This window comes from Eulemur rufifrons, chromosome 1 (genome assembly GCF_041146395.1).
Source record: "Eulemur rufifrons isolate Redbay chromosome 1, OSU_ERuf_1, whole genome shotgun sequence".
Taxonomy (NCBI): Eukaryota; Metazoa; Chordata; class Mammalia; order Primates; family Lemuridae; genus Eulemur; species Eulemur rufifrons.
In genome coordinates this window covers 81,159,989-81,177,043 of record NC_090983.1, presented here as the reverse complement: position 1 = coordinate 81,177,043, position 17,055 = coordinate 81,159,989, and the positions used below count along the sequence as shown (strand labels likewise).

The 17,055-nt window shown below is 29.8% G+C and overlaps 1 protein-coding gene across 2 annotated transcripts in view; it reads right to left on the bottom strand.

Moving 5' to 3' along the window:
* Positions 1-17,055, bottom strand: part of LRP1B (LDL receptor related protein 1B) — a 1,768,615-nt gene that overhangs the window by 447,491 nt on the left and 1,304,069 nt on the right. For both annotated transcript variants that reach the window (XM_069473041.1, XM_069473049.1), the window contains exons 38-41: positions 10,998-11,124; positions 10,713-10,864; positions 10,316-10,440; positions 8,827-9,198 (exon numbers count right to left, since the gene is read on the bottom strand). In XM_069473041.1, coding sequence (XP_069329142.1) covers positions 8,827-9,198; positions 10,316-10,440; positions 10,713-10,864; positions 10,998-11,124 — 776 coding nt within the window. The remainder of the gene's footprint in view (positions 1-8,826; positions 9,199-10,315; positions 10,441-10,712; positions 10,865-10,997; positions 11,125-17,055) is intronic.

Sequence of the window (17,055 nt, the reverse complement as noted above, 5' to 3'; positions counted from 1 at the left end):
CACATAAATAAAACTTTACTAAATAATCATTATATTCCATTAATTTACTCCATATATTTATCTTTCCACAATTTATATCCCCTAGAGGCGCAAATCCCTTTCCTTTGTCTAGTGACATGTCCACAATTTATCATGCTTTGTAAAAAGGTATACACCACTCCCTCCCCACCACCAGCTCTAATCACCTCTTTAGGTCTTCACTTCTTTTCTATGAAGGATTTTGTGTACATGTAAAAATTAATATCAGATAAAAGTCGTATGCCTTTTTTTGTGTTAACCTGTGTTTTGTCAGTTTAATTTACAGATCCCAGCCACAGAGGTTAAGAGCCCAGAAGAAAAGTTTTTCCTCCCCTACATCTGTCTTTGGCCATCTTCTGGGATACACTCCAATATCTTAGGAAGTTTTGAATTCATATAAGCCATATTGAATATAATTTATAGCTTGCTACTTCATGAGGGGAAGATATCATGTTCTCTTTTCCTTTGCTGTAATGACTCAACTCCAGGTTCTGCTCTCCATAATCAATGATCATGTAACCCTTTCTCTTCCTTTGAACCATAAAAATAACCCCATGACTTCCAACTTGTTGACTCCCTATGCACAACTTCTATCCTTTATTATTACCCTTTTCCTATTTTTGTAATTTCAATATCTAATAATACAATGCTCCATTATACCTTTCCAATAGTTGCAATGATCTAAACAGGTAATCTTAAATTTGCTTTAACTAAGCAATGTAGATAACTGAATGTATCTTTATTTTGTGAAATATGAAAACTTGGACAGCTAAAATTCTTCCATTTTGAGAACAAATGTCTGCATTCTACAAATTAAAAATAAATGATTTTAAAAACTGACTTTTTTACCTTTGTAAGTGCAAAAAGAAAAATTACCATAACCAAAAGTGCTTTTAAACACTCCTAAAAGAATACGGAACTAGGCCTTTTAAAGAAAAAGAAAAAGACATTTCCAGTGAAGTGTAATTATAACTTCAAAGTTAGGTATATTGCTACTAGGAGTCTTGAAAAAAATAATCTAAATGTATTATGAAACCATCATTTATAAGTTTGGATTCTAATATACAAACATGGAAATTATATATCATTTTAATATGTTGACAGTATCAAGCTGGAGATGAGACAAAAGATCAATCTCTATAAACCAGAAAAATGAAATGCATATAGGAGGCAATTATCATATCATTCAACATGCATTGTTAATCGCATTGTAATGCGATTTAAACTTTCAACAGGCATGTATGTAAGATTTGATCAATGAAATTATTTGTATCTATCTTAATATTTGCAAATGATCATATTTAAAGTTATTTATTTATGTTTACTCTATGAAATACTTTAGATTTACAGAATAGTAGAGGAGATAACATAATGACTTAACAAACCTTACCATTTTCCTATAAATGCTTCAGATTTTTAAGAACATCGTATGTATGGATGCAAATATATAGTTCTGTCAATACCATTTCTCTTTGTTATTTCCCAGAGAAAGCAAGACGTTGATGTTGTATGATTTTTTTAATGTTTTTAATTTTTATTTAGACTTTTTATTTTGAACTAATTTTAGGCTTACAGAAAATTTTCAAAAATAGTACGGAGTTGCCTTCTATTCTAAATGTAACATCTCAAATCTCACATAACTATTGCATAGTTATCAAAAAGTATTATTAATTTTTAAAAATATCAAAATGTTTCTATCCAAAAACAATAGGTAGTATTATTGCCCATATATTTCAATATTATATATCATATCAAATGTAACATCATTTGACATTTTTGGTGTGTTGTATTATTTTGTTTTAATCAAATTATGTTTAAGATAATTATATAAATAGATGTAGTACTAGTTTTTTGTTAACTATTGTACAATATATCATTGTTTTCTCTAAAAGTAGAATTATATAAGTTTACTCTAAAAGTGGGAATTGTTAGATGAAAGTATATGTACCATTCCAAAATTTAAAAATATTACAAATGTTTCTTCAAAGACATTGTACAAAATTGTTGTTCCCATCAATAGCATATAAAAGTTTGAGTTTCTCCACATTATGAAAATTTTAAAATTTTTGCCAAAATACAGATGGAAAATCTCATTGTGACATTGTGAATTTTCTTGATGATTGGTGAGGTTGAATATACTTTAATATGATTATGTTTTCTTTTCTAAAATTTGTCTCAACATAACTTTCCCATATTTTTCTTAGTCTTTTTAGTGGTACAGTATAAACTCTACTTGTAATCCTTTGTTTCTTTTAAAGATTACAAATATCTTAGTATTTTGTTTTGCCTTTTAAGTTTCTGCATAGCCTCTGTTGCAAAGAGATTTTAATTTCAGTGAAGTAGATATATATCAAACTTACATTTTTGATGTGTTTTTGTGTGTAATTTATGGAATTTGTTCTTACTCTGAGTTCATAAAAATATTCTACATTTTACTTGATATTAAAAAATCATATCACATTTACATCATTAATATACTTGGAATTTATTTTTGAGTATAATTTGAGGGAGATAGAATTTTTTTATTTCTTGCATACAAATTGTTCTAGCATAATTCATTAAATGTAGTTCATTATTTTTCTACTTATTTGTAATGCCAATTTAGTAATGTGTGTCAAATTTACATACAAGTTATATATGTATGAATCTGCTTCTGAGCCCTTGGTTCTGTTTCATTTAACTGTTATTTTGGTAATATTACACTGTTTTAATTACTTTGGCTTTTTTTATGCTAAAGGCATTTGTCAAGGAGAGACTACAAATTCATATTTCTTCAAAACTACCTTGGCCATTGTTACTATTTTGCTCTTCCATGTTAATTTTACTATCAGCATGTGAAATCCATGAAAAAATCATTTTAGCATTTTGAATTAAATTAAATTTACAGATAACTTGGGGCAAGTTTCCATAGCTATGGAAATTGAGTTTTTTAAATCATGAAAATGACATTTCTCCCTTTATTAAAGATCATCTTTCATGTCCTTTACAAACATTATGTAATTTTCTACATTAAAGTCTTGTGCATTCTTTATTTTTATTACTAGTTTAAGAGTAGCTTTTTAAAATCACATTTCTTAATTGGTCTTGGAATGCACGGACACCATTGAATTAATATTAAGTAATATTTGCTTTTATAAAAAATCCTTGTGTGTTATTGGCTAAAACAAAACATCAAAATGCATTCTACAGAATAAGAATATCGTTTTGTAAAACTGAAACATATACACTCAGTTACATTTTAAACTGCAAAATGTATTTCTTAACATGGATTATAATCAAGTTTGAAACCATTATTTTAAGATATCTTTCTCCACTGAGAATATATAGATTCACTGTTACTGACTTTCCATTTCTGAAACAATCATTGTTTCCCCTCATTTTGAATAATAATTCAATCAGCAATAGAATTATGTTTTTCCTTAGTAATCTGAAGACAATATTCTTGTTGCCAATGAGCAGTCTGTTTAAATCCTGTTGTCCTTTCTCTGTAAGTATCGGTCTAGTGTTTCCGGTAACATCTTAAGATTTTCCCTTTTTCATGATACTCTGCACTTTTACTATGACCACTGACTTAATTTTATTATTTTTCTCAACACTTAGAGTGCATTTTTAAACTAAGGCGACATTCCTGTCTGCATTTCTGCTAACTCTCTGCCATTATCACTTTGAAAGCTTGTTTTCTGTCCTTTCTCTGCTTTACATTTGTCAACATTTATATTAGCTAAAATAACATCGAACCTATTAGTTTAAACTACAAGTTTCACAACTGTTCTCATTTTTTGTGTGTGTTTCTTACTATCTCTAATTTATTAATTAATTCCTTATTAATGAATTGGCATCTTATTTGAGCATTTTTACTTTGACTAGTCCAACATAAACTTTATTCTATCAATTGAGATTTCTTTTTAATTTTGATTATAGTTACCATATTTTTCATTTCCAAAATATTCAGTTGTTTTCATTTTAATTAAATTGTTTTACTTATATAATTTTGGCATCTTTGTTGTCACAATTTCTTTTTCTTTTTATAGGTGTTTCTTCTTTTTCTTCTTTGTTGAACAACAACAAAAAAATAAAAACCCTTCCTTTAGATTGTTCTATTATTTTCATTTCCATTCATCTGACTGGTGGGGTTTTTAAAGCAGTCTTTCTTAAGAATCCATGTGTTGAGGAAATGAAATTTGCAGGGTCTAAAGGAGTTTATTTTTAACCTCTCTTTCAGCACTCACTCCTCTTTGTCTGGTGGTTCTGCAGTTGCTTTCATGTAACTTTTAACCTGAAAGGGCATGTGAGAACTTGCAGAGTGATAAGCTTGCAAAGGATTGAGACAGAGGTGGTCCAAGGCTGTTTCTGTGGTCTCTGAACTTCTAGGGTTAGTAGCTTCCTCCAAGTCTCTGACCTAGCAGAAGATGGCACAGCTTAATTTCAGCCTTGCTTCCCTGTGAGGCAGCCTGACCCCAGTCTTGATTTAAGAAAGCTCATTTTTAGACCTTTTCTCTCTGTGGGATCCAGAGCCTGGAGTCTCATAAATCTGATGTTTCAGCCATTTATTTTCACTGCTTTGTTTTTCTCTTCTGTTTATTACTCAAGGAAAATTCTATCTTATTTTTAGAGATTAGCAATCTCTATTTAATTTTAATTTTTAAAATATATTTATCAATTGCTGCTATGTTTTTAAAGACAGAGATGGCCTTAAAGCATACATTTTTCAACAACCTTGGCCAGAGGTCTTGACACTTTTCATAGAAAAAGTGAACCATGGTATTTTCCTCTTTCCATCCTGTGCATTCCTGGAGGCTAGAAAGGAATTTTCATCCTCTTTACCCACACCTAATAATCTGTGGCACACTGTGAGCACTTAATAAATATTGAATTGTATTTAATGGCTCCTGTCATCTTAATTTTTTAAACATCAAGGCAAAAAATTCAGTCTATATAAATTGGGAAGTTAAAGGACAGAGCCTTCATCCTGTCCTTTCCCATATTCAGTTATATGAAAGATCTAAGTTTGAGTCTGATTTGTAAAAGTATTTAGAGCTCTTTGATATTTTTAAATACTTAAATTCCCAGGAATTTACTTTTGGGTCACTGGTTAAAGATGTAACAAAAGGAAATATATTGTTCCAGATTTAATAAAATTGAATACCAAGACAGAAACATATTTTACATCTTACTTGCATTTATTTATACATGCTAGTAACTCTGTTTTTTGTTTTGGAGTTTTTTTGTTTGTTTGTTTTGCTTATTTTTCTGTTTTGTTCTAGCAAGTCAAACTATAAATTCTCTTACAAAGCTTCAAGGAAGGATTACAATGGTTAAACAAATAGCAACTTCCAGCTTGGGGTGGGGAGTGGTAAGGAGAATATTTAGAAAGGTTCATGTAAATTAACAATGCAGACTCATCTTAATTAATTTTTAAATTCCAATCTGACTTCAATACACTACCTTATATCTATAATTATTGTAATTATTTCTGATTGTTTAACTACTCTAATGTACATGCTAAAAATAATTTAGGACAAAGATAATTATTCTAAATGATCCACAAATATATCACTAAAACAGTCATATAAAGTTTTAAATTAAAAATATGCTTATTTATATGTTCTTTGTATACAATTTCTCATAAAATATTCACACAAAAAATTATGGGTTGATTTTTCATTTTGTAGGTGAGGAAACTGACACTTAGCACATAGGAAATAAACAGCAAACTGGGATTTGAATTCCAGCTTAACTGATTTCAAATTCCTAGACATGATGTTTCACTTCTTCCCTACATATGTGAGTGAGTATCTACAGTCATTAAAATGTTACTTATTTTACTTGCTTTGATTTTGGATGGGTTTGCTTGTATATACTTTGACTAATGTGTTTTCAGTTTAATTCACCACTGTTGAAACAGGATCTAAAATATTGCAAAACCTCCTAGGGCATCTCTGCCTTCAGACATGGCCCTCACACTTCATCAAACGTATCATAAAGTGATCTTCATAAACCATAATTCCCATTTATATATATATATATATCATATATATATGTATAAATCTTCATTACAACACTTTTGCTTTTTTCATCTACTGAATAAAATTAAAACTACTTATCTTGGATATTTGTACATCAGTGTTTACTGCATAATTATTCACAATAGACAAATAGTGAAAACAACTCAAGTGTCCATGAACAGATGATTGTATAAACAAGATGAAATGTGTACATACACATTTGTTATGGCTGAATATTATTCAGCCATAAAAAGAAATGAAGTTTCAGTATATGTTACAGTATAGATGCATCTCAAAAACATTATACTAAGTGAAATAAGCCAGACAAAGGACAAATACTTTATAATTCCATTTATATAAAATATCTAAAATTAGCAAATTCATAGAGACAGAAAGTAGATTAGAGGTTTTGGGGGGTGTGGGGGGAAGGTGGGAGAAATGGGGAGTTACTGCTTTAATCAGAGATTCTGTTTGAAATGATGAAAAAGTTTCAGAAATAGATAGTGGTGATGGTTGCACAACACTGAATGTAATTAATGCCACTGAATTATACATTTAAAAATAGTTAAAAACACAAATTTTGCTATTTGTATATACATATATATTATCCCAATTGTAAAAATTATGTCATATATCAAAAAACATTGAGTTATATACTTAAAACTGTTTGTTTTTTTTTTAAATCTCCTTATTTTGGCAGATCAAGTCCTTCCATATCAGACCCTTCACTACTACTTTAGCTTCATCTCATACCAACTCATGCCATACAAGCTGTATTTTAATCATACCAAATGACTCTTTGCCCCTTTTTTTCCCTGTATTTGTACTAAAAATTTTCTGAGTCTTTAGAAGAGTAGTTTGCAATCTTTGTTATCTGAGGATCCTTACACCCTTAGTCATTACTAAAGACTCCAGAGAGAGTTTGTGTATGTGGGTTCTGTCTAATATGTTATTTACCATATTAAAATTTTAAATGGAAAAATTTGTTGTAAATATTTATGAATTTCTTTAAAAGTTACAGTAATGAACTGTGTGTTAAATAGCACTTTCTAAGACAAGTAACTATATTTTCAAAAATAATAAAAAGAGTGTTGTGTTATAATTCTACAAATTTACTTAATGTGTAGCTTGGTCTCATATCTGCCTCTTCATCCTGTCTGCTGTGTTGCTTTGGTTGAAGTATATGAAGAAAATCCAGCCTCACATAGCTATGAAGTTGGAAAAGGAAGAGTATTTTAATAGCCTTTTCAGAAAACTCTGGATGTTCTTCTACCACACTACACAAACACATGACCAATAATAGTGACTTAAAGATTAGTTGCAGTGTAAAATCTAAAACCATAGTGATGAACTTTTCATACTCTATTGCATTAAAATTCATTGATCTATCTTGTACTTTGAATGGATCATTTACTCATGCATGATTTTACCATGTCACTTGGAAAATACTGGTTTCCTGACATATGCATATCTTCCAAATTTTGACACATTTCATTGTGTGATACCCCAAAATCACAAGAGTTAATATCACCACTCATCTTATCAGAAAAGCCTTTAAGTATCGGGAAGCTGTCAAGTTTACTGTGGTAGACGCAAAGAAAATACTCTAATTTTCACTCGAGAGCTGGATTTTTATCATTTGCAACAAATACTATAGGTCATTTTCCTTGAAGTGACAGAGTTATTGTATTCATTCTTTAGAAAATGTCTGCACACACCTACGCTTGACTAACTATAGTTTAGTTATTCAAATCTAAATTTTCATTAAAATAAAATGATTAAATAAATTAGCTTACTCTTAGTATAAGATTAGGTACAGGCTTTCAAAAGAATAAGATGGAGCCTTATGTACTAAAATAAAAGCTTTACAGTATATATTGTAAGTGAAAAAAAGCAGTTAGCTGAATAATATATTTAGTATCATTCTACTTTTGTTGTTAAAAATCATACACATTTGTAAATCAACAAAAATCTGGAGGTATGACAACTGTTAGTTGTAAGTAAGTAAATGGAATCAATGGTTGCATTGATGAAGCAAGAATTGCATATTTAAATCTCCATTATTTGAACACTTTATAATAAATTTATATATTATTTTGCAATTTAAAAAGCAAAAGAAATTATTGATCTCAGTATAGTGAAATTGGAGAAGTGGGGAATATATGGAAATCACATAGAGATAGAAGTTGTGCAAGGAATAAGAAGATGGTCCTTGTAAAAGTTATATGACAGGACAGAGGTTTCTCTGAATTATGTAGATAATCCACACTAAATATTATTCTTGAATAATTATGTTCCATAAAATATTAAGACATTAGATCATTTCTACACTTTTCTCATCCAAGACTGCTATACTTATATATATATATCTATATATAAAATATATATATAAGCAAAAAATCTCTGACATTTTCTTGAGAAAATATGATTAACTGAATATAAGGCAGATATTCTTAAAGAAATAATTTCACCCACTGGGAAAAAATCAATTAGAATAGTTTCATACTGAAAAATTATTTTCTATGAATTTTAATCCACTTATTTGTAAGAAACATTATGATGAAACATATTGAAAGTTCTATGATTAGAAGCTAATAATCATAATACACGATGCTATATATGATAGTAGTTAATTGCTTCTTTCACATTTGGGGAGGGGGTCGAATGATATAATCACATTCATTCTTGAATATAAACTCCAGGAAAATATAATTGCTACATGCAATTACCACTATTATTTCTCTGGGAATCCAAATGATACTCATTTCCACTAAACTATTTAAAATTAAATAGTTGTACTTACTTTCAACAATTACTTGTCTGTCTTCCCAGTTATCTTTAATAAGCTGTATATTTCCAAAGTGTGCGTCACTGTAAAAGATTCGGTTGGTACCTTTTCTTCTTTGATTATAGTCAAAAGCCAAGGCTATGACATTCTTGAAATAATGTGGATTCTCATATGGCCTTATTGGGGAATTTAAATTGGTTTCATCAGAAAGATGTATACTTTTTAATATTGTTCTCCCTGAATATAGCAAATAACCTTCATGCCTTAGGCAAGTAACTCCATCCTCTGCCAAATATCCATGGGCACAAGCACAAGTTCTCCTGGAATTTCCTCGATAAAGGCAGAGTTGCTTACAGCCACCATTGTCCTTGGCACAAACATTGGTCCCTAAGGTAGAAAAGAAACCCCACATACACATTTATGTTTTTCTTTTGTTTTTCAAATAAAGTTCTCCTTATAGAAATAATAAAAAATTAATGTTGAATATTCCATCTTTTTATTCTTAATTTTCAGATTGTTCAATAAAATATCACAGTAGTTTAAAATCTTGAATTTTTTATTGGAAAAATCTTATTTTTTTGCTTACTTCACTATTCAAATAAAGCAATAAAATTTTCCCCCAATGAGCCAGGTAACTTACAAATATTTTTTGAAATTCAATACTAATATTACAATAAGTTTTATATATTATAATCTTTGATAAAAAATAGTAAATGATTCTTTCAAAACATGAACTGAATTCACCAAAAATAATGCACTGTTTTAAACTCTGTGTCTATGAGGTATGTAAAGTATCAAAGAAATTTGTGGCTACAATGTTCCTAACCTACTAAATACATTAGGCATAAGTTTTGACTCCAATTTTGAGTGAAATATAACGAATGTGAAATTAAGGTTTCTTCATCAGGCTAATTTTCTTCTATGAATCCATTATTATCATCTCCAAAGTTATTATAACTTCCTTTGATTTAAAAAAAATATTAGTTACAATTAATTTTAATGGAGGTAAAAATTTTTTTAAAGGAATACTCAAATCATTGTTTTTTCAGTTTCAAAATGTACATTTTTAAGAAAGTGATGACTTCAGAAATATTTTACACTAACATCACCTTTTGGGGCCATAATCACTTTATATATTAAAATATAATCCAAAACAGAAGTTTCAACTGCTTTTTACTATCTAATGTCTTAATTGTGCTTTTAATTTTTTGTCAGAACAGTACATTTATGAAGTTTTTCTATGTTACCTAGCCAAAACCTATATTCAAGACAGGCCTAGGCATGTGCAGGTCCTAGGCAAATATACTTAGGTATGAACTATTACATATTCATTTTATTAGGTTACTATATAATTTTTATAAGAAATTAGATACAAACAAAGATAAGGTTTTGAGGTTTCAGACTCATATTAGAATCCCTGACGTAAGTTTGACAAATGTCTTTAAAAAATGAGAGAAAAATAACACAAAACATATTTATTATATAATTTTTTAAGAGTGCTGACCTTTCTCTCTTACTCGGTTAAAGATTTTAACCTCCTTCAAGTTGACTCCAAGGCCAGTTCTCATGGTTACCGTTTCTGTGGCATCATTCTTGTGGCCCCTTCTGACAGACCCGTTGGCATGCGCTCTGCCAAAAAGTTGAACGTACATGATCAGCAATCTTCAACTAATTAAAATCAAGACAGTTATTTAAGCTGAAGATAACGGATAACTATAGTCTGTGACATTGAAATGCTTGAGTCTGGAATAGCAAGAGTGCCTGCCTTTTCTGCGGAAATTACATGGCTTTGTGAGATCCTTTTTGTGACCTTGCTAAGAAATGGCTAATCCTACAAGGGTAAAGCAACTGGCACTAAAATAACATTTTGAGACTGAAACACTTATGAAAAAATAAATTACCTGTCAGACCAGTAGATGTAAGCCCCAAAGACTGCAACTGAAAACATATCCACATTGTTCCCTGACAGCACCATCTCACGATTCCCTCCAGTCTCAAGGTCGATTCTCTCTATCTTGTCTGCGCGAGCATCACACCAGTACAATTTATTTTCCTAAAGATCAATTGAAAAGTAATATTACAAGCTATCTTTCATTATTTTATTAAGAAAATAAGTTAACACTAAAATGGATTAATGCAAGTGGTCAGTTAATGCACTTTAAATATGTTTTAAAAATCCAACAGACCTCATAGTCAATGGAGATGCCATTAGGCCACGCTATTCCCATGCTTACAAGGACAACCTTCTCTGAGCCATCTAAGCGAGCCTTTCCAATGCAGGGTATCTGTCCCCATTCAGTCCAGAACAAGAGGCTGAAATTAAATTGATGATTTATAGTAATATGAAGATATACACAAAAAGGCATTACTGATAACAGCGGTAACATTCACATTAACAGAAAAAAATAATATATTTCAGAAATTCATACACAAATGTGTTTGTTTGCAATAAAATAATTTTGATTATCAAAAATATTTAGCCAGCCATAAAAATAACCAGGATGGATTCAAATTCTTACCAAAATATTGTTTCTACATGCTATTTCATGTCTGACATGCTATTCTTCAACCTAGTATAATCCATGTATTATTTGTACTCATTCATTCAATAAATCCAGTCTTTCTAGGACAATACAGAAATCCATGCTTTTAACTAAATATGATCCACTCTTAATCTGAAGTTGTGTCCACTGAAGTTTTTATGTAAGTATCAGACAACAGCAATGACTAAAGTTTAGAAAAATATGGCAATCATTGATTCAATGAGGGTGTATGTCTCTGTATATTTTAAATACATAGATGTGAATTATCACATACGTGAAAAAGTCAGTGAGATTGCATGTAGAAAAATTAAAGTCCTACATTCATATTTTGGATGTACTCAATGGAATTATTGTTTAACCATGAAAAACAATACATAAACTACATAAAAATATAGGTATTCTCTTTATACGTATTTTTTTGATTTATTATAGTAGTTGATTTTTAATACTGTATATGTTTAAATATATTAGAGTTTTACAAACAAACAAAAAAGAGGCATGGCTGGAATCCCAAATATATTAATCCTGAAGATAATTTCATTCATGTTTACAAGCTCTATAAGTTAGAGAGAGAAAACTTTGTAGCAGAAAACCCAATCAATATTTTATTGGTATAGTTTTGGTGAAGAAGGCATAAAAAAATCTACACTTTTATTAAAGTTAAGATTTTTAAGATTTTAAGGTATACTCTCATTGGATTAAAAATATTATTTAAAATAAAATAACTAGGAGATAAAATTTATTGCACCATTTAAACTTTTAAGGAAAAATGTCATTGTGTTAAAATGGCAAGTTTTGTCACACTATGAAGGGAGTACTTTGGGAGCCAGCACAGACATACACTTACTCATTCAATCTGACTCTTACTGTCTACTTTTAACATACTCCAAAGTTCAAATATGGAAGGAAATGTGTATAATAAATCATTTACTTAATATTCATCTACTTTCAAAGGTGTTGAGTCATAAAAATATTATTATTACAAAAAATTGTGTGAGTAGGCCAAATAAGCTAGGAACACAGCCCTAATTCCCACAGTTATGGAAGTTAGGGTTCAGGAAGTTAGTGATCCAGTCACATGGCCCAAAAGGGGCAAGCCAAGAACCATACTCAGGCTTTACTAATCCAGGCTTGTTCTGTTTTCTCTATAATATGTTGTCCCACCAAATAGAAAGATAACACAAGAATATAATAATCTTATATCAAATGTTATTTTTCCCTAGATATAAGTAGTGTAACGAGATCTCCATATTTAAAACTACAAAACAAAACATGAAAGAGTTCATCATATTGAGAAACAAATTTCTCCAAGTAGTCCCTGTCCATTTTTAATTTGTAATACTTTCATGTAGGAGGCTTACATGCATGTCAATAAAATCATGTAAAAATTATTCTAAACAAAACTATTTTGAAGCCATATTTTATATATATTTTCTCTATGAAAAAAGTAGTGATTTGATAAATTATCATAATATCTGAAGCCAAATCTATGTGGGAATCACTTTTATGGTTAAATAATTTAAAAACTTAATAACACTAAAAGATTTTAAACCTATCAAAATTAAGTAACATTTTATTAATGTCAAGCAAAGAATGATTTATTTGCTCCTTAAACTGAAATTGAAAGTAAAGAATTGAATATACTCTTTGGGGAGTATAAACCAAAGTAAAGAAAGAACATTCTATAACCCTGTAAAACTAGGAAGAAACTTATAATTTGAGATAAGAATTTACATAGATGCACTGGAGATATTGTTAATGAACATGGATTTTTGGTATTTAAATGCAGTCTTTAGCAATAGGAAGAAATGAAAATACTTGTCACTGCTTTCTGAGACCCCATGGAAGTTAACATTCAGTGAAGAAATTACTATTGACTTTGTCTCCATTTGAGCTCAAATTTTGTGCTTATTAAATGTTTGTAGTGTTATATCATGTGGTCAAGAAAGCTGACTTTAGAATATTGGCTTGGTAAATCTAGCCCTGAAAATATATTCCCAAATCCAGAAATTTGCAAAACTGTCAAAATCAAATGATATATTATATAAATAATTTTCTTTGAATAATAAACTATTTGCTAAGCTAAACTGAAAAGTTCTTTCTTTACATGAGCTTTCACATACAGAATTTAAAAACATAAAATTTAAAAAAAGACATTAAAAAGTGGCTTGAAGAATTATAGCAATACTATCAGAAACAATAATAATATAAATATCCCTATTGTCTTAATTAGACACCTACATTTTTGGCAGGAAAAAAGAACAATGAATACATATAAGTAAATTTCCAATTAATTATTGATATTTAGATAATAGGTAAAAAGATCCCATTTGGTAGCACTGGAGTTCCCAAAGGCCTAGCATACACTTACTGGGCCCTAAAAGTTAATTGCATTTATCATATGACAATTCTGCAAATGTCAAAATTAGTTTAGACACAGGTATACTTGTCAAGAAAAGAGAATTTTTTTCTGTCACAATTAGCTATATTCAAGCTTTAAAATATACATTCAAATTATTATAAATGCTATTGGATAATTTCAAGGAATTTTTTTGGGGAAACAAAGCTAACACTAGTAACAAAGCTCTGATTTTGGAGGAGGAAGGGTAAAGAAGTGTGGGGAAAAAAGAGAAGAATAAATGTCAAAGTTGCTAAAAGAGAAACAGTATTTAATATTATACTTTAGATATATGAATAACAGTGAAAAGCAAAACTAATTCGAATCAGTCGTTTTCTTTGAATTTAAAATTCTCCTTTTTGACTGCTATACTCTTTCCCTGGAGGTGAGATTTGGGTTGCAATTTTTATAATATACTCACCATTTCTTTCTACTCCTCTGCCTTCCCTAAGTGAGCATGATTAAGACACTTTGTCAGACATACTAAAGGAAACCTGAGATAACCAAAAAATTCCATTCTGGCACAAAAGTGAAGATGAGGAAATTATTTTTTGTGGGCAGTTGGCCTTGCTCAAAAAGAAAATCAAGAATTTCATTGTGTCCTCTCCTAGAGTAGAGGTCAACAGTGAGTTATCCTAACTGCAAAAGAAAGAAAAACAAAAAGCAAAGCAAAACAAAAACCCTACAGATTAACAATAGCAGCTAGCCTTTACATGAGCATGAGCTTTTCATTTGACAAAATCTGCTTGTAATTTTCAACTTCTTAGAAGATTATCTAGAATCACTCAATATTCATAGTAACTGAATACCTTTTAGATCAACATGTCCATGTCTTCATCTTCAGAGATTAAGTAAAATAATATAATATTGTAAAAGTTTGAATACATTTCATGAGTGTATGAATTGCCATTCTTCATCCCCTATGAGTAATAAAATGGAATGTAGAACCGTCTCTATTCCTGTGATACCTTCTTCACGTTTTCTTTTTCTTCACTTGTGTACAGTTTTGTTTTGAGAAATATTATTACAGGCCAACCCCAAATCACTTTTCAAGTCATAAATATGTTACTATCGCTTAAAGAATATTTAAAGAATAAATCCTATAATATTTAAAAAAAAAAAACACCCTCAATCACAGATAACAAAACACTACTAAAAGGAAGAGAATAAAGGACCAGTATACCCTTAAACACTACTGAACTTTTCAATTTTTTTGTTCTTGTTTTTGGATTTGGTTTTGCAGTTGAGTCTCAAATTTATTCCTTTGTTGCACTCAGGTACTTATTCAACAAATATTTAATTAGGTAACTATTAGGTCTTAGGAGCTAATGATGCAATTGAACTTAGGAACCCTCATGAAGCTCACTATTTAATGGCAGAAGCAAATGAGTAAATAAAGTAGTACCTGAGAAAAATGCTAACAGAAACGCTTAAAACTTGCTCGTTGTAAGTCTCTGTAAGTCATGAAAGTAGGAACTTCAACAAGCAAAATGTTGAAGTGCTGTGGTGAGAAAAGCTGCCATTCCTATAAACAACTTCAGAAATGAATTTTTCTTTTAAGCCAAAAATAAAGCTATAGGCCATTGGGGTTGGTCTTTCTTTATGTTTAAGCTTAAAAAAATACTTTTAAATTAAAATTTGTTCTTCAGGTCTCTATCTGAGTCTGTTATTCTTAAGTATACATTTGATTCCTTCTTGACTCACTACATTGCAATATTGAATAATTACATAGAACAAATATTATGTGAATGGAAAGCACACACTGGAGACATATGGAAGAAAATTCTTCAAAAAGAAAAATTGCTTTGGCATCTATAATCCCATAGCACATTATGCTTACCACACTATATTATAATTTCTTATTTTATACATGTACTTATGCCCTTCCTCATTGCCCATTTGCTTATTTAAATAGATATATATACAAATACAGAAATATATTTATGATATCAACTTGTCATTCACATGTTTATGATTTTCTTGAGTGAATGATCCATATTTTATGCATTTTTGGCAGATTCAATATATAATATTCGATGTTTCCCCATAACTACAGATTTTCCAAATATTTAACATCTAGCCATCTAGAGCCTAGACTCCTAGAGCTCATGAGTTGATTTAGGATTCTCAAAATATTATAAATAAATATTTAATTTGTTTCATGACCTGTAACCTATCTAACCCAACATTATTTCTCTCATAAATCAAATTTATTCCATTTATTTTTCATATGTGTTGCCTTGCCTTAAGATGCAAAATGTACTCTAAGAGACAGTATTAAACTACACTATGCTCTTGCTATCCCCACAGATATTAAACTGTCAGCCAAGACCTTCTGTACCTTGAGCATGTTGCAAAAGTATATACATAATTAATCCAAGACCATTTGAAAATATGTACTTGGAGAACACTAAGATCCCACATCAGTCTGAATCTTTGCCATGGACTGAAAAACTTGTCAGCATGTTATTTAGTCACAAAAATATAAAGCTGAATTAAGAGGGGCAATATACATCCTGGTGCTAAAAGAAAAAAAAAAAAATCATGGTATTTTTGTTTCACTTAGACATATGTACCAACGGAGCTTAACCAAATTTTTCAGTGTGATAGTGTGACTTCCTATACATCATTTTGTTGTTGTTGTTGCTGTTAGTAGAAGATGGATTTTTAGCATAAAGAAAATTATTACATTTCAATTTTTCAAAAAAGAAGTGATGCCTAACCAAAAAAAAAAAAAAAAGTAAACAAAAGACAATGGAGGGTAGAAACTGATTCTTTTCAGCTAAACTACACTCACCTATGGTTCCTATTTTGCGTTTGGCTACACTTTAAAAGACTTCAGGTTTCCATTGTTCAAAAACAGGTTTCATGCCCACTTTCCAAGGCACATTTATATCTTGGATTCAGCTAATTTACTCCATTATGGTTCGCCTTTTCCCTTGGCAATACTACCTGCCCTGTTTTAACTTCAAACAGAATATTAAAATGCTATACTTTATTCCTATGACATGAATTTTAACACTTAAATCTTTATGTAATATTACTTGGAAATCAATGTTTGAATAATTTAATAAGGCTCCTCATTTTTAAACTTTTTTCTCCTTTGAATTTAAGTCCAAAAACATGTGGACAAAGTATAGGGAGACATATATCACTAATATTTCCAAGCAGTAATAAATATTTCCTGAAAATAAAACTTAACATTTAAATAGATGTGTCTATTTTTAACTATGAACATGGAAAAAATATTTATCCATGTGACTTAGTCAATAATTAAGAAATGGTTTTAAGAAGTGAAGGTAT